This window comes from Protopterus annectens, chromosome 2.part1, assembly GCF_019279795.1.
Source record: "Protopterus annectens isolate FY-2018-M chromosome 2.part1, PAN1.0, whole genome shotgun sequence".
In the NCBI taxonomy this organism is placed as follows: Eukaryota; Metazoa; Chordata; order Ceratodontiformes; family Protopteridae; genus Protopterus; species Protopterus annectens.
In genome coordinates this window covers 1093345503-1093372002 of record NC_056729.1, presented here as the reverse complement: position 1 = coordinate 1093372002, position 26500 = coordinate 1093345503, and the positions used below count along the sequence as shown (strand labels likewise).

The following is a 26500-nucleotide window of genomic DNA, read 5'->3' as shown; positions in this document are numbered from 1 at the left end:
AGAGAGGACATCTCATATATGAGGAAAGGATAACAAATACACGCAGTAAAGTGCAATTTCTCTTAAGAGCACACAGAGATCACAGTCAGTCTGGGGCTGGTCGCTCCCTTACTCTCCAGGTCCCCAATAAGACTCCCCACTGGCACAGCTATAGGGTCCAGATCTCAGCCTAGTGGGCAAGCTAAAACCTCTAGCACTCTCTCTGTCCAACCAGTGCTTTGTGTCCCTGCCCAAGTAGCTGACACACACACATGCACTTTGAGATAAGGGTTTATACAACAACACAGACACTCCTGGAGAAGGCTGGCACAGGTACTCCAGTTGTACCCACTATATGGTAGTACCAGCTGCCACCACCCAATAATACTTATCAGCTACTCAAAGGCCCTTAAAAGGGTGTCCAATTATTATTGTGAAATATTATTATCCAATTGGTAGATATGACTAAACAGTCAAGGCTTATTTGGAGTGGCATGGACAGTAAACTCTATAAATATACAATGTACTCCAGAGCTTAAATTATCTTTACACAAACCAGCCACAGTTAAAAGTTTTAAAATATTTAATAATAAATAATTAAAACCACAAGACAATACTTTTTACTACACAGACAGTGCTAGTCAAGAGTTCAGAGATCACACAGAAATACTTAAAATAAATCAGTAATACAGTTCTGATATCACAGAAAAGCATTTAGTCTAATCTTTCTAATTTTCTAGCTGTTGCTAAAAGAAAACACACTTCTAAAATAAATTACTTACATAGAGCATAAAGCAGTGCTGAGTTGGATGTTCAAGACAAAAATGCTTAATAATCACTGGTTCTCACTGTTTAAATTGAAACTGCAGTTCTGATAAAACATTACATAATTTCACACTTTCCTGGTGTTTCCAGGCTGATATAAACTGCATTTACATTCTTTTACACTTAGAGCAATAAAGGACATTCCACATGTAAATTCTGGTCATTAACTTTAGCCTTAAAACAATAGGCAGGAAGCCTTCATCTAGCTGGACTGGAGCCAACTTGTAAACATCAAAGGCGGCCATGAAATAATTTTAATTTAAAAAGATCAACAAGAAATGCTTGACTTAGCTTTCTTTACAGCAGAGGGCAATGTTGCCACATTGTTTTAAGTTCAGCATTTCACAGCACATTCTTTCATTTAAAAAAACAAGCTTGTAGTTCAACATTCATATTTACAAATGATAGAATTATCTGCACAATTGTATCTGGCTAGGCTGGCAGCCTTCACCCATCTCTATCAGTCTTCACACATATCTTTATATTATCTGTAAATATGTTTTATTAATTTTTTATATAGTCCTATTCACCCAGGCATTGCCTGCAAATGGTCCACTGAGATCAGTGCACTAACCTGATAAACGAATATAAATAAATAAATATTAGTGCTTCCTCATTGTATCAGCTAGTGACTAACTTACTCTCTACACCCTTTGGAACAGTCATTTAGGATAGGAGGCATTAGTCCTCCTCAGAGCTGTTGGCACATCATGTTCATTGTTAGGTGCAGAGTCAAAGAAGCCTCACTCAAGTGTCTATGACATTTTTTTATTTTATCTGACCAATAACAGTGATTTCAGGAAGGGGATGGAATACAGTTTACAATGCATTCTCTTTGATTCTGATTGGTAAAACAAAATTCAAATGGGCATATTTTGTATTTTAAAATCACTTTAGCATCGTATTACTTACATTGTTTGCATTTGAGTGGCATTCGCTATATAGGTTAAGGGATATTATTTTAAGCAAATTATATATATATATGTATGGGTCTACCTGAAAATGCCGAAATTCCACAACGCCGACAACGAGGATACTGGAAGATCGACAACGGAGAAGACCGACAGTTGAGAATCCCAACACTGAGAACACTGACACGTTAAGGTAAGTATGCGATAGGGACAGACATTAGGGTCAGGGTGTGGGTAAGGTAAGTGTGTGATAGTGACGGACGTTAGGGTTGGGTGCGGGTCAGGTAAGTGTGCGATAGTGATGGACTTTAGGTTTAGGGGTGGGTTAAGTGAGTTAGGGTTAGGGTGCGGGTAAGGTAAGTGTGCGATAGTGATGGACTGGAGGGTTGGGGTGGATTAAGTGAGTTACGGTTAGGGTGCGGGTAAGGTAAGTGTGTGATAGTGACGGACCTTAGGGTTAGGGTTTGGGTTAAGGTTAGTGCATAGATAGTTGTGTATGTAAGGTTTAGTGTAGGTTTGTAAGGTTTTTGGTGTGCTTGTGTTGTGTGTGTTTTTCGGGAAAGGTGTTTTGTTGATTGTCGGGATTTTGGTTTGTCGGACATGTGAAGTTTCGTGTTTTTGAACTTTCTTTTTTTTTCATTTTTTTTTCATGTCTGTTATTTCGTTGTCTGTGTTTTGGCGTGTCGGTGTTATCAGGTAGACCCATATATATATATATATATATATATATATATATATATATATATATATATATATACACACATATATATATATATATATATATATATATATATATATATATATATATATATATATATACACACACAAATTATGTACACACACACACACACACACACACACACACACACATATATATATATATATATATATATATATATATATATTTATAGAAATAGATATGTATGTACGTATTATGTATACACCTCATCTCTGTTATTTTTGAAGTGAAATGGTCTATAACACTTGGGCTTTTTTAAAAGAACAGTCTATATTACTCCACAGTGAGAAACACAGATACTTACATGATCTTATATAATCAGAAATCACTATAAAACGGGTTCCTATTACCTGATGAAACGTTTAGATTAGCGAATACATAGACACTGAACTGATAAAACCGTGAACGGCCGATGTAACACAGGGAAAGAATACCCTTGGCCGTTATGCGTATTTTGCCCCTTTCCCCACTGTATTGCGATCTCGGAGGTGGTATATTTACGTCATTTTGGTTATTTTGGTTTACTTTTTTAAAATTTTTTTTTGTGGCCGAGGTAATTCATTCCCTACATTAAATCTGCTGTTCGCTGTTTTAATTTTTAAATATTACCAGGTCGACGTTTAGGTATTTGCTAACCTAAACATTCGATCGGGTAATATAGACCCCCCCTGTAAAACAGTGTATCATTATAAGCATTCACTTAGCTCTGTTTATCATATCCTGAAACTTACTCTTACTAAAATAATCTTTTTGCTGTTGTAGTGCCAAGCATTTCCTTTGTACAGGTATTTTTGTTCTTGTATTGTCTTAAAGCATATGCCCCGTTCTTCATACAAGAAGATGTAAATCATCTGTGCACCATTACTGCCATCAAATTGTATGTGAAAGAGATGCTACATTCTTGTGATCATCATCCCTCCTATTAATTTTTATGCAAGGGATAATTATCCTTAAGAGTATACAGTAAATATGCAATCCTGCCTCAGGTAATAGTCAAACCTGACACCTCCGAATAAGCTTTGCACTTTACAGCTTCTAGCATAATCTTGACCAAGATTATTTTGCACACAAATGCACACAGTGGTCTCCAGGATGGGTTACTAATATTTCTTCTGTACAAGCAACCCCTTCCTTGTCTTTGCTAATGTAACAACCAGCTAGTTAGACCACACTAGGACATCAAAACACAGTTAGTGTTTACTCTTTAAATAAGCTAACAGCAGTAGCCTGAGCAATAACTCTGGCAGACAAAAGCCAATGATTATTGATGCATCACTGCACTGCACATACAATTAGGCTAATACAAAAAAAAATTAAATCAAATAAATCACCAGCCACTGCAAAATCAAATCTACAGTCAGCTTTGCGTTCACAGGGGAAAAATGTGTTAAACAGACAGCTCACATAATGAATCACCACCGTCATCAACCAACTTTTTCTACTTTTCAGATTGGAACAGTCTGTCACATCAGCTAACTCCACCTCTCTCAATACAGAGCCACTCTCCTACCTTCTTCAGTAGTCATGCCTAACTGTTGCAGGTCTTCTGTCATGCAACCCATCCATCTCTTGACTGGACATTCTCTTCTCCTCTTGACTTCTTCCTGTTTGTCCAAAATCTTCATTACCAAATTGTCTTGTGCTGTCCTGCACATGTGGTTGAACTACATTCATCTTGTTCTCCTTGATGTTCTCTGCAACTGGAACTGTTTTGGCTTCTTCACTGATGTCTTCATTTCTATCCCAAAGTGTTCATGATACCACCCTTCTCAGGCAGTTTATCTCTCTGATCTCGACCTCCCTCTGTTGTTAATGTTTCTTTGCCATAAATAAGCATTGGTCACATCACTTTTATCTTCTTTGGTATTCTTCTGTCACTCACTACCCCAGACACTTTCTGCCAGTTGGCTGCATCACTTCTACAACTTGACCTACTCATTGAGACTTCAGTTCTCCTCAGGCACATCACCAAGATAACTGAAGCTGTTAACCTGTTCCACTGTTTTTACTTCTGTCTCAGTTTTTAACTGCTTCTGATTCCCTCATTTGCTGCCATAACCATTGTATTGTCTGCACTTGATTTTATCCCATGTATCTTCAAGTTTTGCATTCCATCCCCCTGCCATTTACCAAAAATCCTTTTAGAGTTTTCTTGTAGTGCCATATCATCTACATGTGGCAGCATTGTTGATCTGTGCCCTCTAGCCTGTTTCCGAATTTAATGTATTACCAGTATGAACAGGAGTGGACTCAGAGGTGAACCCAAAAGGACACATCATCTGCATGTGAACCCTTCTTTGAGTTTGAATAATTCATTTTTGTGTCATTGCTCACTGCACTAAGTTGATCAATGTCTACAACACTTTGAATCATGACAGAACTGCCCAAATCAGTTTTCTTGAGACTCTGTCATACGCTTTCATCAAATCTAAGAATGCTCAAATGAATTGTCTCCTCATTTTCAGCTTCTTTTCCATTTTCTATCTTACAGCAAAATTAGGTAGGTTGTACTGCATCATTATCTGAATCTGAACTGATCATCTTTCGTCATACTTTCTACTATTATATATTCATTTATCAGTCACTCTGTCCAGCACTTTCATACAATGTGATAGGATCATAATGCCGCTGTACTGCCTACATTTGTGAATGTCCCCGTTGTTCTTGTACACTGGCACTAGAATGCTTATTTGTTCTCATCTGGAGGTATACGTGTCTCTCTCTCTCTCTGTCTCTCTCTCTCTCTCTTCATACCGCAAAGAGATTCCTCAGGAACCATTTCTTCCCCCAGACACACAATATCTTGATCATACCTGCTGTGACTTCATATGAGCCTGTTACTTTTCCTGACTTAATTTTCCTTACTGCACTCCATACTTCTTTTAGGTGTTTTTTTTCCCCTTTTGTTGTAAGCTGGGCATGGGGCAGTACAGCTTATAAGGGGTCTTCTTCATTAGTTTCTTGAAATTCTCCTTCCATCTGTGTGCATGTCATCTAGATTGATGAGCAGGTTGTTGTTTGTGTTCCTTGTGAGTAGGGCCTGACGAATATCTTCTTTATCTTTCTGGCACTGCCTTACAACTTGATAGAACTTTTTTGTGCCACCTCCTAAAGTCTTTTTTCAGAAGCTGATACAGTTTGATACCTTTTACTTTGCCATAGCAATTGCTGTCTTAGCCACTTTGTTAGCCAACCAGCATTCCTTCCTAGCCTGGTCTGTCTTCTCTATCTTCTACGTCTTCCAGCGCTCCTTTCTTTCTTTCTTTTGATAACTTCCTTGAATTTTGCACTAACCCACCAGTTTCTTTATGTACTTTATTTCCATACCTCACTCTGCTACATATCTGTTCACCCATGCTGTTTTGAGATACTGAAATTTGTTTGGCTTCACCAATTTCCTCTTTTTCTTGGGGTGCTTTATGTATTTCCTTAATTTCATTGGCTGCAGGTAACTTCCAGGTCTTCAGTTAGTCTCCATTGATCTTAGAGCTACTTCTGATCTTTGCTTCCAGCTGAATGTGGCTACCAGTATTTTAAGTATGGGACTGACTGTTTCACTGGAGATGACTTTACAATCTCTGATTTTACCCTAGTACCCTTTCCTTACTAGGAGGAAGCTACCTGAGACAGATAGTATAAAGAAGGCTGCTAAGTTATGGATAAGAACAAAAAACTATGGCCCTAACATCCAGTCTGTTAGTATCTCTGAATAAGAAGCATGAGGGGAGAGGCAATGATTGAAGAAGGTACACTTTTAAAATAAATGCATCTTCTGAAGGTGCACTGAGTTTGAGATCTGCTGTGTCAGTCTGCATTTTGTAATTTTATAGCTGTATGCTATGGAGACAAGTCTAAACTTGCAAAGGTAGTATCCTGATTACTTACTGTTAACAAGTTTTAAAAAGGCATTTGATGTAATGAGTCCTGAATGTTCTTTACGTGGCCATAAAGTAAATATACAGTTATAAAAATGAAATCGAATTGAGATTTTTTATTAGTATTATTTTTGTCAGATCAGTAGGTTGAGAGGTAGAAACAGAAATCAGTAGAGCTCCATATATTCAGTTGCATCTATTTCATACATCAGCCATATCCATAGGACCTGTAATCCATATAGTCTAAGTATAAAATCATTTTCCAGTATAAGAAGCAAACTTCCCAGTGTTCAGCCCAAATATCCCTCACTCATTATATATCCACATCAAGTACCTCCTGAAAAAATGAAATAACTGATCAATCAGGTGGGAGGGTGGCTTAATGGCTAAGGTGTTTGCTTTACACACACCAGGTGCAGGGTTTGAGTCTCACAAAAGATAATTGGCTAGGCTTAAAATGGCTCACAAGGGCAGTTAGCTTAGTATTAAACTATGAACCTATGAATAGATTGCACATCAATAACATAAATGCTTACTGAGATGTGCATTGCCATCTTTATTTATGGTATCTTTTATTTATTGTGCTTAGTGCTTAGTTTAGTATTACATAAAAACTACATTGCCTATCATATTTAGTAAACCAGTAGTGGGAAATAAGAAAATAGGTATGTAGATCTGGTGTAGTCCATCTTTTTATTAGAAGCTTGCTTAATGGGCTCTTAAGCAGGTGAATATATAATGACAGAATGAAAATATTGCACCACATTAATGCAAAAGTGTAGCCAGAAACATACATCTCAGTAAGCATTGTAGTTGTTGATGTGCAATCTATTAATCAGTTAGTTCATTTTTTCAGGGGTTACTTGACGTGGATATATAATGAGTAAGGTATGTTTGGGCTGAGCATTGGGAAGATGGCTTCTGTTACTGGAAGAAGTCAACAGTCTTACTGCAGTATCCAAGGTGTGAGGAGTAGCATGGACTTTGGAATAAGTAGCCTGGATGCTGAAGAAATCAGAGTGAGAAAAATAATAACAAATTATAGCAGTGGGGGGTCAGGGTATGCAAAATCATTATTTCTGGTAAACACCATAAACACAGCACAATGTATATGTCTGCAGGTTAGGGTCAGGGTATTTTGACAAATTATGCTACTCAGAGAAGTGGGTGACTTCCCCATATACACCCACCCCCTTGTTCACTGCAGTAGACAAGCACAAGGAATAGCAGTAGTACTTAAGTAAAAATAAAAAAAAATGATGGCTGCCTAGATGGTGGCCATTGAGCACTGAAATTCTCATCTCATATGGGAAACAGGTGGAACTAAACTCTCCATTAGGGGAATGAATGACTATAATGCACAGTATTGGACAGATGGACAGTAATCAGTACATGTAAAAATCTGTAGCAATGTATGGAATGCGAGGGGTCTTAATTGTATTAATTGTTGTGCATGACACTTTTTTTCATTTAAAGTGATTGATACTGCTAAATCATTTCACTTTTATCTTAGTGGTTTGTGCACATTTCCTACAGTTTCCTTTGTTTTGTTTGTCTGTTCATTGTTTGATCTTTTCCCCAGGGGACTACTGTACAAATCGTCCATAGACTGCCTTATTCAGTCTGTTCGAGGGGAAGGATTCATGTCTTTGTACAAAGGTTTTGTACCTAACTGGATGAGAATGGTGAGTTTAAATGACAAGTTTGCTTCACAATGTTTGTCTACCTACTTCTGTACTGATAAAGGATGTGAAAATTAAAAAAAAAGCTCCAGAGCAGTTTGATTGTTTTAGTCGTTATTGTTGTTCTTGCTTCTGTAAGACTAACACTAGTGCATGTCTTGCCTGATATCAAGAAAGTCAAATTATTTTGAAAGTGCAAGGCTGCACATTAACAAATGTACATGTAGGATATAGTCCCAGGGATTCATGAAAACCCCTATTGCTATGGGACATGGTAAAACTGTCCTGTTAATACAATGTGGAGTTTTTTGTTTCAAACACATATTTGCTGCTGTGAGGAAAGACCTCAATACTGGCTCATTTGCATGTCTATGAAAAGCAGTTAACTACCGCATTGTGCAGATCAGCACCTCCTGCAGTAGTTAGCTACGTGTGCGCAGATCAGCACCTCCTGCATTAGTTAGCTACGTGTGCGCAGATCAGCACCTCCTGCAGTAGTTAGCTACGTGTGCGCAGATCAGCACCTCCTGCATTAGTTAGCTACTGCAGCGCAGATCAGCACCTCCTGCAGTAGTTAGCTACGTGTGCGCAGATCAGCACCTCCTGCATTAGTTAGCTACGTGTGCTACATCATTTTAGCACAGCCATCTCTCCCCTCTCAGTCACTCTTCCTTAACGCAAGTACACATTCAAACATGTGCATGTACCACTCTTTTGGCTTTTCCCGATTAGGGGTCATCACAGTGGATCACCAGTCCGCTAATGATTGGCAGTAGATTTTTATGGTGTTGAGTTGCGAGCCCAGTGCCCAACTTTCAGGGAAGGCACACACCCACTCATTGACCTACGTGCATGTCTTTTAAAGTTCAATCAATCATGGGGAGGCCATGCAAACTCCACACAGAAGGCCCTCCAGCCAAGAATCGAACCAGAGAGCCTCTTGCTGTGAGGTGACAATGTTAACCGCTGCACCACCACAGCCAACTCAAAGAAGAGTTCACATGCAGATGATGTGTCCTTATGGGTTCACCTCTGTGTCCACTCCTGTTCATACTGCTAATAGATTAAATTCAGAAACAGGCTAGAGGGCACAGATCAACAATGCTGCCACATGCAGATGATATGGCACTACAAGCAAACTCTAATCAGGATTTCTGGTAAATAGCAGGGGAATGGAATGCAAGATTTGAAGGTAAGTGGGATAAAATCAAATGCAGACAATATAATGGTCGTGGCAGCAAATGGGGGAATCAGAAGCAGCTAAAAACTGAAACAGAAGTGAAAACAGTGGAACAGGTTAACGGCTTCAGTTATCTTGGTGATGTGCCTGAGGAGAACTGAAGTCTCAATGAGTAGGTCAAGTTGTAGAAGTGATGCAGCCAACTGGCAGAAAGTGTCTGGGGTAGTGAGTGACAGAAGAATACCAAAGAAGCTAAAAGTGATGTGACCAATGCTTCTTTATGGCAAAGAAACATCAACAGCAGAGGGAGGTCGAGATCAGCGAGATAAACTGCCTGAGAAGGGTGGTATCATGAACACTTTGGGATAGAAATGAAGACATCAGTGAAGAAGCCAAAACAGTTCCAGTTGCAGCGAACATCAAGGAGAACAAGATGACGGTAGTTCAACCACATGTGCAGGAAAGCACAAGACAATTTGGTAATGAAGATTTTGGACAGACAGGAAGAAGTCAAGAGGAGAAGAAAATGTCCAATCAAGAGATGGATGGCTTGCATGACAGAAGACCTGCCACAGTTAGGCCTGACTACTGAAGAAGGTAGGAGAGTGGCTCTGTCTTGAGACAGGAGGAGTCAGCTGATGTCATACCCTAATCCTATGTGAAAAGTAGAAAAAGGTGGTTGTTAACGGTAGTGATTCATTATGTCAGCTGTCTGTTTTAACATATTTTTCCCTGTGTGACCCTAAAACTGATTGTATGTTTGATTTTGCCGTGGCTGGTGATTTATTTGAATTAAATGTTTTTGTATTAGCTTAACTGTATGTGCAGTGGAGTGGTGCACCGATAACTGTTGGCTTTTGTCTGTTCAATGAGTTATTGCTCAGGCTACTTCTGTTAGCTTATTTAAAGGATAAACAGTAATTGTGTTTTGATATGCTAGTGTGGTCTAACTAGTTGGTAGTTGCATTAGCTAAGATTCACGCAGGGAAAATTGGCTCACAGATAGAACCCAGAGTGTGAAAGTAGCTGGCTCCAAGTCAGACTGCCGACCAGTCACGAGTGGAGTCCCACAGGGTTTGGTCCTGGGTCCTCTCCTGTTTGGTATCTACTTCTCTGAAGTCCAGGCCAACACAAAGGGACTCTGGCTGACAAAGGTTGCAAACGAGTGCAAGCTGGGAGCCATAATTAACTCCCCATGTGATGCTGACATCCTACAGAAAGGCCTCATTGAGACCAATGACTGGTGTCAGAACCATGGCCTTAACCTCAATGCCAAAAAATGTGTCATCATCCCCTTTGGAAAAACCCAATTCCCATGAATTACCACATCAATGGTAGTCTACGGAACACAGAAGGCGTTATAAGAGATCTGGAAACACAGGTTGACAGCAACCTCTCTTTTGACCACCACATTGCCACTATGGTCAGAAAGTCCTTCTATGTGGCATATCTCATTACTAAGGGTTTTGCATCCAGGAAGAAAGAGGTCATTGTCTCCCTCTACTCTTCCCTCATTAGGCCAATCATCGAGTACGATGCCCTATTTGGCATGTACCTCACTAGACACGTACAACAACTGGAGAGGCTGCAAAAATACCTCACAGAGAGGATCTTAGGCCTTAAACACTTGTCCTATATGGCCAGACTAAAAAACTCCAACTATTCTCTGTCTCATATTGCCTACTTAGGGCCTATCTCTGCTTGACTTACAAAGCCATGTCTGACCCAGCTCTGTTAGAAATACTACATCTAAAGAAATCCCAATCCCTCAGCACTACATGCTCCAGAGACCTCAACCTTATTACCACAATCAACAGAACAAGCTGGAGGGATAGGTTCATAACCCAGAGACTGCCCATGCTATGGAATAGACTTCCCATGCATGTCAAGTGGAGCACCTCACTGGCCCTCTTCAAGAGAAATTTTGATGAGTGGATGGGAAATAGAAAATTTACCCCAGGGATCACTCCAGTGGCTCTACTTGACAAAGGCACTGGGAACTAAGGTCGGGTGGCACAATGCCAGGGTAATCCTATGGGCTAGGCTTGTAAAGGCTTCAGGGCCATTAGCGTAGTACACACCTATGAACCTATGAATCTAAGACAAGGAATAGGGTGTTTTTACTGGAGAGATATCAGTAACCTATCCTGGAGAATATTGTGTTCATTTGTGTGCAAAATAATCTGTAAAGTACAAAGCCTATTTCGGAGGTGACAGGTTTGACTATTACCTGAGACAGGATTGCACATACTCTTAAGGACAATTATCCCTTGCATAAAAATTAATAGGAGGGATGATGATCACAAGACTGCAGCCTCTCTCTTTCATACCACCCTCAATTAATCCACCATCCCTGCTCTCCAACATCCACTCACATCATCTCACACTTCAGCACCTAGTACTGCTCTTTTATATCACCCTCACTCTTCTCCTGTACCGAATATAATCTCCTCAAAATTAAACTGCCTCCCAAAATCTATCCACTGTACAGAAGAAAACAAAAATATATCTCTCTCTACTCCTTTATATCATTTCTCCTCCATCCTCTCAACACCCACCAACTCTCTGGTGATGTTCATCCTAATTCTGGTCCACTAACTAACCTACCTGGTCCTTTCACTACCCCACAAATCCCTCTGTATACTCCTAACCTGATTCCAAAACATCTCTGCTGCTACTCTATCAACATCCACAGTATCCTTCACAAGATAACAGAATTTCATTCTTGGATAGCTCAATACTCCCCTAACATAGTTACTCTTTCTGAGACTTGGCTTAAACTACACAACACTGATAATGAAATTCTTCCCCTGGATACAACATTCTGCGTCTTGATAGAACACATAAAAGAGGAGGTGGAGTTGCTATTCTGTACTCAGACCACATTACCCTTACCCCCCTTCCTAACTCTCCTCCCTCCTTTTACCCTGCTGAGCTTCTGATTGCCAACTGTAAACCCAGCAACCATAAAAACAATAACAATAGTCACCATCTGTATACCACCAGCTGATAACATGCCCCTACTAGAGCAGATTCTAAAGTGGATGTCAGACCACATACCCAATAAGACCATAATATTAGGTGATGTTAATATCAACTGGTCTTCCCTCTGCTCTAACTCCCCTACCAACTGTATTAAACTTTTTGGCTACACACAACTTATTTCATCTCCCACTTTCCATCATAAACCTACCAATATTAGTTCTATCATTGACTGGATCTTAGTTTCTAACCATAACTTGTATCACAACCCAGAAACACTACCTGACTCCATCAGTGGCCATTGCCCAGTACGAATCATCTGACTCAACCCCCACATTTCCAGACCCCACAAATTTAAAGTATGTCAGAAACTACCCACCTTTAACCCTGAGCTGTTCGGTAATGCTCTTTCAGCTATAGACTGTCCATCCTCATTACCTTACCTCTTGATGAAGCTGTCTCATACTTTAACTCCATCTTCCTTAACACATTCAACTTCCTTGCCCCTCCTAGAATTATTAGAGTCAAATCCTAAAACTCCCCCTGGCTAACCAATTCTACTCGGTCTCTTATTAACAAAAAAAAAAAAAAAAAAGAGAGAGAGAGAGAGACTCTGCCTGGAAACTTTGATCCAAGACTAAGTCTCCCTCAAATTTCCATATATATAGGGAACTCCATAATCTAACTAAAAAAAGCATTAATGATGATAAAAGAAATTTCTATTACAACCAACCCCTGACTACACAATTTAGAAACCCTAAAAAAGCTTTGGAACGCTATAAATCAAATACGCTATCCATGCAATCCCTCAACACCCAGTCCTTGCCCTCACAATACACCCTTTGAAACTGCATCCATTTTCACTTCTGACTTCGCTGATACTCTTAGCAAACATATGCAAACTTCTAACCTATCCAATCTCTCACCACCCACAACTATCCAACAACAGCACTCCCCCTTCTCACTAAGGCCAAATCCCACAAGCTACATTAAAAAAACTCCTCAAACTTAAAACATGCTCCCCATCAGCTGACACTCTGCCATCTTTCTTCCTAAAAGTTGCTGCCTCATCAGTAGCATACCCTGTTTCCATCCTCATTAACCACTCTATCACTGAATCCACTGTTGCTACTCTTTGGAAAATAATTCTTTACTATACCCACCCACAAAGGTGGAAATTCCACAGAACTTCCTAACTTTAGACCAATTGCCATACTTTCCCCCCTCTCAAAAATGCTCGAGCACTGCATCCACAAACAACTCATGGCCCACCTCACTCAATGGAACCTTATCACCCCTACCCAGCATGGCTTCCGGCCACATCACAGCACCTCTACTGCTCTAATTTCCTTAAGCAATACCATTTCCCTTGCCTGAGATAATAAACTTGTGTCTTGTCTTTTCTTAGATCTCTCAAAAGCCTTTGATACTGTCTCCCACACTATCCTCCTCTCAAAATTATCTCAACTCAACCTTTCCTCAGCAACTATATCCTGGTTTAACAGTTACCTTTCTGATAGTCAGCAATCCGCCAAATGACTCTCTGCTCTATCTACTTTTCGCCCCATCAAAACTGATGTCCCACAAGGCTCTATTCTTGAACCTCTCCTTTTTAACATCTTCACCAACTAACTACATAGATCCTGTCCCCAGTCTTCCCTCATACAGTATGCCGATGATACTATTATATCCATTGCTGACAATCCAACTTAACTACTCACCCTCACACAAACATCATTCAAACATACAGCAACTTGGCTTACTAATAACCAAATAATACTCAATCCCAAAAAGACAAAGCTCTTACTCTTCTTTCCAAAACCCTCTATCACATCGAATCCTCTTTTAACATCTTTTCACTTAATAACACTGACATCACCCCTGATAACTAGACTAAGCTTCTTGGAGTAATCATAGATGACCAACTGAAATTTGGCCTTCACATACATCACTGTATTAAGAAAACCCACCAAAAGCTTGGCCTCCTATATATAAAAAAAGGTTCCTAACCCTTGGCTTTAGAATCTCACTAGCCAATGCTTACCTTCTTCCCAAATTGTTGTACAGCTCACAAATCTTTACAAACCATCAGTCTTCTCTTCTCACTAAACTTGAATCTACCTGTAATAAAGTAGCTAGATTTGCTGCTAATTTGCCATCCAAATCTCACCACTGTCATGCCCTCAGGTCACTCAACTGGCCAAAATTTCCTAACCATCTCAAAGTTACTCAAATACTCATTATCCACTCCATCATCACTAAACCTTCTTCCTGCACTAGAATTTCTTCTAGTCTCACTTTATATCCCTCCGTGACCACTAAGGAGCTCTGATCAATTTCTGTTACAGACTCATAAACCTAAAAAAATCTGTTGGACAGAACCTTTACAGCCTCATACCCACCATTCAATGGAACAAGCTTCCCATAACCCTGAAAAGTATACCTCAAGTTTACAAATTCAAGGCCTCTCTCAAAGAATATGTAAACCACGCCTGGATATGTGCCTGTAAAAACTCCACCTGAATCCAGTCTTCTCTCCATCTCTCCTCTTCTGCATTCCTCTCTCCTTCCTAACTCTAATTACCTCCCTCTTTGTTTTCTTTCTCCAATCAACCTGCTTCTTCAACCTTATAAGCACCTGACTTTCTTCTACTACTTCTCCTCTCTGTTCCAGACTTCTGCTGTACTATCTCTTAACTTACTACTACTAACTACTCCTCCTGTTGTCTACAGTTAGTAACTGATTAATATACTTAGTCCCACTATCTAGTATTCTTACATGTCTGTGCCATCATCGTGTTTATTATCTGCTTAACTATAATGTATATAAGTCTTGTTTTCTTTATTGTTATCTCATATATTGCTATTCTTACTGTATTATACATTTATTGTAACATGCATCTCTTAGTTATGTTTATATTGTTGGAACTTTTCTCCCTGGGTCTTCGCTGAAAAGGGCTTTGTCCCATTTGGACTGTCCCAGTCAACAAATGTCAGATAGATAAATAAATAAATAAATAAATAAAATAAATATATTTACCAGTAATGCAAAAACTGAATACGATTACATAATAAGTTGAGTTATTAACCTTTACAAAGGGACGTGCAGGGTGAAGATTACATCTGTTCTTTCAAATAGTATGACCATTTATAGAGATATAGCTCAGGGATCTGTATTAGGATTCTTCCTATTTAAATATGTTTATGATTACCTTCACAGGTCCTAAGGGTATATGGCTCAGCAAATTTGCTGATGAGTTTAAGATTTGTGGCATGATGACAAATGTTATCAAACAAGAAGAAATGCAGCACTTCACGGGCTCGTTGTTTAAGTGGTCAGGAAATTATTCTGTTTAACACCACCAAAAATACAGTGTTGTGCACTGACCAGTAGGCATCACATATATCCTTATGCCATAGATTGCCACACCCGGCAACTGTGGATACAGTCAAAGACCTCGGTGTATTTATTGGCACCTCTGTCAAATTTATCTCTAATGGAACATCAATAACTAGAATATGTTATGGTTTCCTGTGAGCAGGGGGAAAGAAGTGCTTGCCCTACATAATTCTCTGATAAGGCCCATCTTTGAATATTGTGAGACATCATGTATTTACAATAAGACTTGAAAAATCCTAGAAAGAATCAAGAAAAAATAAAAGGCAGATCCAGGTAATATGAGAATAAAGCTATCAGAACAGATTAGGGGTGGTCTCACTCCTCCCCCTAAAAGAAATGAGCCAGCAAATCCCAGTCAATCCTGTCCTCCTCCATGAAAGCTCCAGCAGACAGTTGAGCCACTAGTTGAAAATGAGTCAGGCATAGTCATGGATTTAGTCCTCTATTCCAAGAGAGCTGGTGATACCCTGAGGGGGTACAGGAAACTGTTCTGGTCCCTAGCAGATGTAGGTCTTTTGATCTCACCATATCTTCTTTCTGGGGAGAGTGGTGAGTGGGTGTGAAGTGGTTGTAGCTACCAAAAAGCCTTCCATTTGGCAGGCTTATACTTTCAAGTGGAAATGGCTCTCTGTTTGAATGGAGTGGTACCACATGTTAGCTGATGTGAGGTTGCATGTGATTCTGACCAATCTTAACCACTTGTTTTATTTGTGTCTCAGTCAGTTCATTATCATGATGCATATGTGATCCATTTTCCCCATCCTGACCTTGAGGAGTACAGGACTGTAGTTCAGCACAAGATGGATAAAGATTTCATTAAAGGAGTACTGTACCCCATCTTCCTTTGGAAAACAACCCCTTCCACATAGATCCTGAAGTTCTTGAGTGGCAGGCTTTCTCATGCATGGTGTGATCCCACTGGCACAGTTTCACTGAATTTCATTTTTGAAAAAGTTTTGTGATAGTCCTCACCCTTACTCCCAGGATATGAGAGCTTCAGACCAAAGTACATAATTATTTTTTCAATTTCCATGCTTCATCAAAACCTTTCTGTTGAACAGACTAAGACTGCATAACAGTAAGTTAATGAACTTTCACTGTACCACCAATAATAACCCAGTCTAAGAATCTAAGAGCTCCCCCTCACAAAAATCCTCTTATTAGCTTTTTTTTTTTTTTTTTGCAATATTATCCACCCCCCCCCCCCATATAAATAGTTTCAGTGAAAGGTAACTTGGTGTTGTGGCTTTGTAACTTACAACTCATGCACAACCCTAAAAAAAAACTGTTACTGTTTTCCCCAAATCCCTCTCCCATGAAAAAAAAATAAAGTTCTCTTTCTTGATAATACAACCATTGAAGTCACTCTTCATAGCAAATTATTAGGGATGATAGTGGATGATTATTTTAAATTTGACCTGCATATACAAAATTGCATAAGAAAAACTCATCAAAAAACAAGGATCCTGTATAGAGCCAAAATCTTTCCGTTCAACACAACTAAAGCTACACATACCACAACGTATCTCCTCCGTACACTTATTCATGACACTCCCTTCATTAATAACTTTCAGGTATCACAAAAAAATCAAAACTTTAACAATGATGTAACAAAGTTTGCAGCAATACCCCTTTCAGAAAACACAACTGTCCAGTGCTAAAAAGCGTAAATCTGTTGGAATTATCCCAGCAACTGAAATATATACAGCATCTTACCACATATAAAATTACCCACAATCCATTTGCTTGTCAAGCACTAAATAACATTTTAGACAGCTATGGTCCCAGTTGGTCATTATGATCTGGTGACCAAACTTCTCTGTCCACAAGCATGTCAGATCTGCTGGGCATTGTCTGTACTCGTACTATGTTGCTAAGGCCTGGAATTCCGTGTCTGTATCTGTCAGATCAGTACCTTCCTTGCCATCCTTCAAAATCATTCTGAAAGACTTCCAAACCAAAGCTGGCTTTGTTCTGTATTAACACCAGGATAAACTATATCCCTAAATGTGAATAAATACCTGTTAATACCTTACATTTCCTTGCTCTCCCTTCACTAACTTCCTTACTTCTTTCAGTTTCTCTCACCTGTCTTTCTCTGTAAATATATGAAAAGCCTGCTTTTCTTTCACTCCGTATTGCATATCCTCTTTGTATTATAGTAAATTACCGTTAATGTCTCTATAAACTGTTATTTATTTGACATTTTTTTAACCGGGTTAGTCGAACTGAGCACAAGCCCATTTTCAGTGGAGACCTGAGGAGTAAAGCTCCAGTAATACATATATAATTCTATTAAAAAACAGAACAGTCAAAAAAGCCACGAAAGGACAATTTTTTTTCTTTTTTGCCTTTTACAGGGAAAAAAATATTTACAGAGAATAATACAATTCCAGTGTCTAAATATATAACAATTTACAAGTGTGGTTGAGACAAAACAGGCTAATTTATATGTTCAGTTGCATACAATGTACAAGCATCTGGGAGAGATGGTTTTAAGCACACACTTATTATACTAGGAAATAGGTGTTGAAAAGCTAATATTTAGCATTAACTTCATTTATTATGTTAGTAAGTGTAACCACAAGTAGGATAAGAAGGAAAGAGAAGTTCAAACATTTGATAGTATTAGTAAGGGATGAATAGTAGGGAAGGATAAAGTAAGTTTTATCTCCAGGGAGATTTACTTTAAGCATGTTTATATTATACATGGAAAAAGGAGACCGAGCATTTTAAGCATTTAAACTCTTGAAAGTCTGGTTAAAAGAGGTAAAAAACAGGTAGTAGACAGAGATAGAGATAGGAGTTTATGTGGGATCATGACAGGGTCAAAGCCATTATTTGGCTAGATAGTTTTTTAGTTCTTTTTTGAAATTGTTAGAATGTGTAATGCTTCTTATGTTGAGGAGAAATTTGTTCCAAAAGTGGGCTGCCGACTATTTATATAATACATTTCTAATAGTTTTATTGGTTTTGTATATTTGAAAAAGATGTTGGTCTGTGCTGCGTAGAGGACAAGAGGGGGTACAGTGAGATATAAGACTAGATAGGGAGGGGCATGCAGATGATTTGTTGAGTAGGAAGTGCGGTTTATGAAGTTGTGAGAGTTGTAGTTGATGAGGAATTCAAGCCATTGTAGGTTTTTTAGAGCTATGCGGTGGTGACAGGAATGTGGTAAGTTTGCAGTGAATTTAGTGATTTTTATTGTAGGACAGTTCCATCTTAGTTACTAGTGAGGACTGAAAGCTTGTGAGAATTGCGGCAGCATAGAGGAGGCTAGATAGTAAGTAGCTAAAGATAGTCTAGAATCAGGTAACAGGTGTAGGAAAAGCAAATGTTAATATAGCATTTAGATGTAAAATCAACATAAGGTTAAAGCCTAGAGCAACAGCTAGTAGTAGTTCTATAGAGATAACCCAGTTTTTGGTTAGTTTTTTTAATGGATTGTTGAACACGGAGATCAAATTTGAGTTGATCATCTATTATCACTCCAAGTAGTTTTGTGTGTGATTCTACGTTAGTGATAGTTTTATGTAAGCATAAGATAGTGATGGTAGTTTTGAGATGCAAGAGTGATTTTGGGAGAAAGAGTAAAGGTTTAATCTTTTTGGGATTTAATATGAGCTGATTTTCAGTGTGCCACTGTTCAACAGATAGGAAAAAGTTTGGAGTAATGGAGAGAAGTTGAGACATAGTTTCTGAAGAGGAAGTAAGAGCCGAATCATCAGCATATTGAATAGGAGACGAATGTTGCCAAGAGGTATACAGGTCGTTGGTGAAGATGTTGAATAGAAGGGATCCCAGGATGGATCCTTGGGGAACACTTGTATGTATGGGAAGCAAAGGGGAGTAGGAGGATTGCCATCTGGCAAACTGCAGTGTATTTGAAATGTAGCTGGAAAACCATTTAAGAGTGGAGACTGAGAGACTAAGATTGACTATTTTGTTAGAAGTATAGAATGGGATACTGTGTCAAAGGCTTTTGACAGGTCTAAGAATATACACGAGACCAGATTGTTATCATGAGCTTCTGCCATTATACGAGTTGAAAGACAAGAGGGCTGTAGTTATGGTTTGCACAGAATCCATGTTAAGTGGGTGTTAATAGGTTTTGTTGGATGAGGAATTGGAGGAGCTGTGAGTAAATGCATTTTTTGAGGATTTTTGAGAGGGGGAAGAGTATTGGTCTAAAGTTCGATGGGTCTGTGGAGTTGCCTCCCTTGTGTAGTGATATTACATAGAAGGATTTCCAGATATTAGGTACGGTGGCTTCATGAATAAATCTATTGATAAGTATTGAAACTGGATAGGCTATTCAGCTGGGTGCAAGTTTGAGAAAGGGGGATAAATTGTCAGCTGATGGAGAACCTGGTTTTAATTTTAGGAGAAGGGATTTAATATATGAGGTGGGAATACCTGTAAAAGTAAAAAGGGTACGATTCATGGGTATTGGGGTGCAATTGCAGTGTTGGAGTTTAGATCAGTATTGATCAGTTTGTGGATTGTATCACTGAAGTAGCTGTTTATGAGGGAAGCAGTGTCTTGTACTGAGTTGTTTGAAAGATTTGGAGTTTGAGGGCATCCAGGGTGAGGGATACAGTTGATAGTTCTCCAGAAGTTTTTGGGATTTGAGTAATGAGTAGTTTGGGCCTTATAATAATTTTTTTCTTATTAGTTTTGTTCCTGAGTTCTGTCAAATTTTGATGGTGAGTGGGGGATTTTGTTTTACGTCAGGTTTTCCAAGCAGAATCTCTCTGATGCATAAGGAAATGGGTGTGTTTAGAAAGCCATGGAGCATAATTAGATGTTATTCTGATTTTTTTGAATGGGTGCCAGTGAACTGAGAATATCTAAGAAAATGTTATTAAATTTTTGTACTGCATCATTAAGGGGAAGTCTGTGTAAGCAAGACCAATTTATAGAAGAGAGTATTTCATTAAAAATTCTATGGTTGAAGGTAGAGAGCTTACAGCAGTTTTTATAAAGTTGGTGTCTGTAAAGTTGTGCAGATGGATAGGTAGGTGGTCACTTATGGTATCTGATACTGTAGTGGAGTTGTGATAAAGGTGTGAGTCTGTAGTCAATATCCAGTCAAGGATACTCCCAGTGTTGCAGTGTTTGTTCAAGCAAGTGGGGCCAGTAATGAGCTGGGTAAGTCCAAAGAGATTGATGCTATGGACAAGGGAGTCTGTATTTAGTATTTTCCAGTCAATACTCACATTGCCAAGTATTACAGTTTCTTAAGTTATGTTTTGGGAGGCCCAAGATAGTATGCTTTCTAGAATCTGGATATTATTGGCTGGAGGGATATATATGGAAGTAATTGCAGTTTTTTTATGGGAGTTTGTCACAGTTCAAAATTAAAATTTCAGCTGGGTGGAAGTCAGGTGGTTGGGTGGATAGGGGGAGAGGTTACGTTTGGAATAGAGTATAGCAACTCCACCCCCTTTTTTTAGAGATTCTGTCATGTCAGAATATGTTGTAGCTTGGTGGTAGAATTTCTTTGTTTGAGATATGAGGTTTTAGCCATGTTTCAGATAATGTTAAGATATGTGGGGAATAATGGGAGATGCAAGAGTGGAGTTCTGTCATTTTGTTTAACAGGCTTTGAATATTTATGGAAGGTAAGGACAGGGTTTTGGGGGGGATGAAGGAAGGGTTGAGGAGTGGTGTGTGGAGATGGGGATGGTGGAGAGAGATGTTGTTTGGTTAGTAGCGGGAAGTGATGTGGAGGGACTTTGGTTGGGGTATATGTTACCTGATTGTAAGTCTAGCAGTTAAGGAGAGCTTGGAATTGTAGAAGTTATATAAGTGATATTTGTCTTTGAGTCTTGGCAAGATAGAGTTAGGGAAGTTTAGGTTTTTGGTTTTGAAGAGGTGGGAGAAAAAGTTGAAAAAGGAGAGAGAAATATGATAAGATAGGGTGGTGTTATGATTATTGTCAGGATGGGAGAGAGTTGGTGCAGGTGTTAGATTATAGAGGTTGTTATGATAGGTGGTTAACTAAGAGAGAAGAAGAAGTAAAGTGGTTGTTAGGATGTTATACAGCATGATTTAAAAGGGAAGGGGTTGAGACAGGGTGTTATAACCTTAGAGTAGGTAAGATGTAATAAAAGAAGGGAAATGCCTGGTTGAAAAATTGAAGGAAGCAGTAGGAGAAGAAGGGGAAATGCCTGGTTGAAGAATATGAGGACATGGGTTAATGAATTGTGAATTTAGAGTAGTGATGAGGTGGAAGATTAGTTTGGAGATGAGGTGAGGTTGGAGGGAGGGGACAGAGATAAATTTTATTTGAGATGTAATTAGAGGTGGTGTTCGGATTAGTACGTAGAGATAGAGTGTGGGTAGGTTTGAGGTGATAGGGTGGAGATTTAGTAGATGGGTATATCTTAACGGAGTTGGAAGGTGGGTGGGAATGGGGGTGTCAGGTAGGGGAGCAGAGTGAGCCCGAGCAAAGCGAAGGATGACCCAGGTTGTGACTGTTCACTTGGAGTCAAAATAATCAGTAAGTCAGTTTCTTAGATATGGATTAAAGTTAATTATAGTTCATTTTTCTTTTATTTGTTGTTTCATTTTCTATTTTTCAGGTCTATGTTTGTCCAAATAGCAGGTGAGCAAAGTCTAATGCATATATAAAGGGCCGAAATATAAGGGAATGTATTTAGTGATCTTACTGGAGCTAAAACAGACTAATACGATAGAGCAGGAGCACAGAGGTTCAGCTGGGATAAAAGTAAAAACAATAAGAAGGGGTAATGGAGGAGTTAGAAAGTGAAATAGGAGTATGGCCGGTGATGTGGGGGAAAAGCTAGTTGTGGAAGACTGTACAAGTGCAAGAATCAACAGTGGTACTTAACATAAATCCGTGTCTTTTGAAAGATGCACCGTGATCAGTTGCTGTTTTGTAAAAGGAAGAGAGGTCTATCAGTGAGTATTGCAGCAAGCTGGCACTGTAAAATGGACTTCACTTCCAAAAAATAAATAAAAATGGGAGATTAGGGAATTAGAGGAGGGCTACACACTGCTGATGTAGGAGCTTAAATCAAAATATTTATAGAGAAACGGGTAAGTGGGAGAAAATGATGAGTGGGAGGGAAGCTGGATGTACAAGAGTGTTTACAGATGAGAGGATAGTAGTCAGAGGGAAAAGTGGAGAGCCATAAGAAAAGATAAGACAGAGAAACGAGGCAGGCAATGGGGTAATAAGGATGGGTTAAGAGGGTAAAGGAAATGAATAAAATAAGTCAGAAAAGAGGGGAAAGAAATAGATGAAAGCCGGAAAAGAGAGCAGATAAATGGATAAAGGTAACAGGTATAGGAAAGGCAAAAGTTAATATAGCATTCAGAAGTAAAATCAACATAAAGTTAAGCCTGGAACAAGAGCTAGTAGTAGTTAGTTTCACAAATGACTATTCTAAAACAATATGAAGTTGTTTGTTTGTCTTTCAGCTTTTCCTGGTTAGGGGTCACCACAGCGGAACTCCGGTCCTCTAATGATTGGCAGTAGATTTTCACGAACACCGAGGTGCCAGCTCAACATTCAACCTTCAGCGAAGGCACGCCCATTTACGCATGCCTTTCGAACGCCTACCCAACCACGGGGAGGACATGCAGACTCCACACAGAAGGCACTCTGCACTCCAGCCGAGAATCAAACGGGAGAACCTCTTGCTGTGAGGCAACAACTCAATATGAAGTAAGATAAGCAAAAAAATTAAGCCTGCAGCAAAGCTGGTATTAGGTAGCTGCACAAATTACTATCTCATAAGCAGCATGTAATACTATTTATGTTGTAAGACATTAGCAGAGGAAATTCACTTTAGCAACTACAACTGCTGGACTATTATCAGTAAGTCATTCAATATGTATAATAAATTAATATCAGGAGAAACTCACTTCATTTGTACTATACATCAGGTAGAGATTGAAAAATGCTGACATCATAACCAGAGTAATTGCTTAGCAAGTTAACAATTAAAGAGATACATGGATGAAAACAAATAGTAAAAGAAATGTGTATCTAACATTCAAATAATCATGTCAAACAATTGTGTAATACAACGTCCCACAATCAAAAAACGAGCAGGAAAACACTGCAAGAATTCCTAGTAAGAAGAGGATGCTGATTTTACAAAGTAACCTTAGAGTGCACAGTTACCTTCATATACAGAGAGAACAAAAGCTAAAAGAGGTAAAAACTATGCTAGCGCTAATGCCAGACATACAAAGCAAATACCATGTAAACAGATGTTTCAGTTAGGTGTACAATATTTAACAGTGACCATGTAGGCCAAGCCAAGCAGTTATAGCAAACTGTGGTCTGAGGTAAATATTGAATATACAGCCAATTTTGACAAGAATACTTGCATGACTAAACTAGACATTCATAAAATTATTTCCCAGTGAAAAATACACTTAACATGAGTAAAGTAGTCTTCCAAAATTGTGAAATTGTGCACAACTGGCTACAATTTCTCTATTAAATCATTGCCATAGAACTTGTCTTAACCAATGATTTCATATTATGTATAATGTGGTATAATTATTTGTGTATTTGTTTTCTGTATTATTTTTAAAGACTGTAAAATTATTCTTAAAACTGTTTTGTAATACTTAGAGCTTTTTTGTCTGTCTCACCAGAACAATAAATAGGATGTGCTGGAGGGATAGATTCCTGTCCCAGAGACCTCCCATGCTTTGGAGCAAAATTCCAATCTACATTAGGCAGAGCTCCTCGCTAACCCTCTTCAAGAGAAACCTTGACGAGGGGATTGGAAACAGAAAGTTTACCCCGGGGATCACTTCAGTGGCTCTGCTGGACAGAGGCACAGGGAACTAATCTAAGGGGGCGGCGAAAGCCAACACATTCTGGCTAGGCTTATAAATGCCTTCACATTGCCACCATCTAAGCTAACATGGTCTTCTGGACTTGAATAAGGTCCTTTCAAATGCAGTGTTTCCCACATGAGGATACAGATGTGGAGAGTTGAGCTCAACATTCAAAGCAGCATATGTTAGTTATTTTCATAATACCTTCACTACTTTTCTGGGTTTATTGGGGCTGTCCAGCTGCCATTCCAGCTTATGGGCAAATATTGCTCATTCAACAGCATCTCTCTTGTGCCAACTGCCCAGATTATGTGACTTAATGTCTGATGACATGACTGCTTAAGTATCTGTGTTATTTTTCCACTTCTTGATTATTACCACTTTGCAAACATTTTGTTCTTATGTAATATTCCTGCTGAATCAACTAATATATATTCATATTATGTTTCCTCAAAAAACAGAAGCTATCGCTAATAATATTGGTCAAAGCATATTTGTATGTGTATATATATATATATATATATATATATATATATATATATATCTATGTTTGTGTTTTTCGGCTTTTCCCGGTTAGGGCTCGCCACAGCAGAACTCCGGTCCGCTAATGATTGGTAGTGGATTTTTACGTACTGGGTTACCAGCCCTGACGCACAACCTTCAATGAAGGCACACCGCATTCACGTATGCCCTCCACACAGAAGACTCTCTAGCTGAGAATCGAATGGGACAACATCTTGCTATGAGGCGACAATGCTACCGCAGCACCACCACCGCAGTATTTGTATGTATAGATATATATATATATATATATATATATATATATATATATATATATATGGATTGCATTCACTTGGTCGAATTTCATTTAGTCGAAAATGATTTCAGGCTGTACACTTCACTGAAAGCTAACTTGACTGAAAGCTCACTTGGCACAGTGCCCCCACATTATGCCAATAGTGTTTACTAAAGATATATATATCAATATATTTCTAATGGATATACCTTCAGATAACAGTGAATACATTAAAATTATGTGGGGGGCTACACCCCCCCACACCTACCAATGTGGGGGGGCTGTGCCCCCCACACACACACACACACCCTGATTTAATATTCTCACTCCAGGGTTGCACTGCAGTGGGGCAGGGGCTATATTCCATTTTCGACCAAATAAAATTCGACCAAGTGAGCTTTCAGTGCAGTGAACTGCCTGGAATCATTTTCGACTAAATGAAATTCAACCAAGTGAATGGAATCCATATATATGTATATATATATATATATATATATATATATATATATATATATATATATATATATATATATATATATATATATATATATATATATAAAATACATGTATATGTATGTGTGTGTGTGTGTGTGTGTGTGTGTGTGTGTGTGTGTGTGTGTGTGTGTGTGTGTAGATATATATATATATATATATATATATATATATATATATATATATATATGTATAAAGGGGATCCAATGCCTGTCAGCCTGGGATGACATGCTCGACAAGCCACGATGCTTCGCTAGGGACGGCCTGCACCTGTCACCCCTGGGCTTTCAGATATTGGCAAAGGCTCTTGCTTCCCCCATAATGCCTTTTTTAAGCAAGGCTCAAAAGACAAACCCACCTCCATAGGTATCACAAGGGATAAGAAACTAGGAGTAATGCTACTCGACACCAGAAGTCTAAACCTCAAGATGCACGCACTCGAAACTCTCCTTAGCATGGAGAACATCGATATCTGTGCAGTAACAGAAACCTGGTTCAAGGCTCCCGAGAGCACCCCAGCACTACCAGGTTATACCTCATACCATGCTTTTCAGCCCCAAAACTTGGACCGAACCAGAAAAGGAGGGGGGAGTATCAATATTCGTCAAAGATACCCACACCTCCAGGTTGGTGGCACAGCACGAAGCATCAGAGACTATCCATGTGCAACTAACAGTGGGTAAAACTGCCTTCCAGTTTATAGCCTGCTACAGACCACCCTCCCAAACCCAGGAACCCCACTCGGCCTTCCTGAGAACACTGGAAAATATGAAGGTCTCTCCAAACACCATTATATTGGGCGACTTCAAC

The 26500-nt window shown here is 39.0% G+C and overlaps 1 protein-coding gene across 1 annotated transcript in view; it reads left to right on the top strand.

Moving 5' to 3' along the window:
• Positions 1–26500, top strand: part of SLC25A27 (solute carrier family 25 member 27) — a 319725-nt gene that overhangs the window by 254599 nt on the left and 38626 nt on the right. Inside the window, exon 8 of the mRNA XM_044062637.1 lies at positions 7912–8014. Coding sequence (XP_043918572.1) covers positions 7912–8014 — 103 coding nt within the window. The remainder of the gene's footprint in view (positions 1–7911; positions 8015–26500) is intronic.